At 68.3% G+C, this 1524-nt stretch overlaps 1 protein-coding gene across 1 annotated transcript in view; it reads left to right on the top strand.

Moving 5' to 3' along the window:
* The window catches only part of AURANDRAFT_68594 (hypothetical protein), a gene marked incomplete at both ends in the record, with an annotated part of 5063 nt that extends 4575 nt beyond the window's left edge, over window positions 1-488 (top strand). The window contains one exon of the mRNA XM_009044298.1: window positions 117-488. Coding sequence (XP_009042546.1) covers window positions 117-488 — 372 coding nt within the window. The remainder of the gene's footprint in view (window positions 1-116) is intronic.
* Between the last annotated feature and the right edge of the window lie 1036 nt (window positions 489-1524).

The following is a 1524-nucleotide window of genomic DNA, read 5'->3' as shown; positions in this document are numbered from 1 at the left end:
TGGGCTACTTCTCCTACCACTTCTGGGTGTCGTACGTGCGGAATGAGTGCGTCGACACGGACATGACGGCGTCGGACCGGCGTTCGCCGTGCCCGCGCGACGCCTGCGCGCCCGAGGACTTCGCGCGCGACGCCGCGGCCGTCGACGCCGCGGCTCTCGCGGACTGCTGGCTCCACACGGAGACGCTCCTCGCGGACCTGGAGACGTGCCTCCGGCGCTACGTCGCGCGCGCGCCCGCGGCGGCGGGCGACGTCGACTGGAGCGCGCTCGCGGCCCTCGCGGCCGCGACGCCCGCCGAGGCGGCCGTCGCCGTGAACGTCGACAAGCGCAAGAGGCCGGACCACCCGCACGGCCACCACGGCTACTGCGGCGCCTACGCCGACGCCATCGCCGACGTCGTCCGGCGCGCCGACCGCCACATCTTCCGCGCGTTCAACTACACGACCTGCTGCGGGGCGGCGCGGGCGTCAATCGTAACTTCAGGGTAGCTTCTTGCAGGGCTTGTTGCATTCTTTTTGCAGAGCCATATGGAGGAGCTCGAGGAGGGCTAAACGCGCGGCACCGGGGCGGTCGCAAGCATGGGCGCGGAGGCGCGCGAGGCCGCGGCCGCCGCGCGGACCGTCGACCGCGCCGCGCCGCGCGCGGAGGGCGGCACGCGCTGTCGCGACGCGGCCCTGCAGGCCAAGCTCGATCGCCTGTTCTTGCTCTCGGAGCAGGACAACCGCGAGGCCTTCGTGCGGGAAATGCTGCCTAGCGAACTTGGTGGCGAAGATGGCAATGACTTGCCAGGCGGTCTCGAATCCGTCACGGGGCTGTGCCGCGATCCCGAGATCTGGAGGAACGTGCGCGCGGAGATCCAGGCGATTTGTAGTGGCCAGGGTGTCGTCAAAATCGATGAGACCGCGGAGCGGTGTATCTTCTTCCTCAAGCACCGGCTCGCCGGCTGCACCGGCAAGAGCGTCTTCAAGAATCACAGCGACGGCGGTTGGCACGGGCTCTTGCAAATTATAGCGGGTGAGATACTACGACAGGCCCAAGAGCTACACTGCGAGGAGCTACGCAGCATGGAGGCCGACATCGCCGCGCGGACCGTCGACGGGGCGCGGGCGCCCGACGACGATACTCGGGCGTGTCGGGCCTGCGAGCGGCTGCTTCCGCGGGCGAGCTTTTCGAAGAAGCAGTGGTCCTCTGCCGCGAAGCGGCGCTGCATCACCTGCGTGGAGACGGGCGCCGAGGCTCCGCGGCCCGCGGAGCCACCGCAGGTTGGCGTCGAGACTCCCTTCGAGGACATCGAGCCATTCAGAGTCGCGGGCTTCGACGCGCGGACCTCGGTAGGAGCACAATTCTCTCGGCGGCGCGGGGATCCTTGTTCTATCGACGACTGGTCGATGTGGACGTTTCTGGCGCCGGACGATCAGCTTCCGCAGTACGTCCTGGGCGAGGCGGAGCTGGTGAAACAGCCGTGTACCGTGGCGTCGAACAGATGTCGAGCGGAGCTGCAGAAGAAGCGTTGGTTAGAATTGG

This window comes from Aureococcus anophagefferens, assembly GCF_000186865.1.
Source record: "Aureococcus anophagefferens unplaced genomic scaffold AURANscaffold_231, whole genome shotgun sequence".
Taxonomy (NCBI): domain Eukaryota; class Pelagophyceae; order Pelagomonadales; family Pelagomonadaceae; genus Aureococcus; species Aureococcus anophagefferens.
This window is presented reverse-complemented; position numbering and strand designations above follow the sequence as displayed.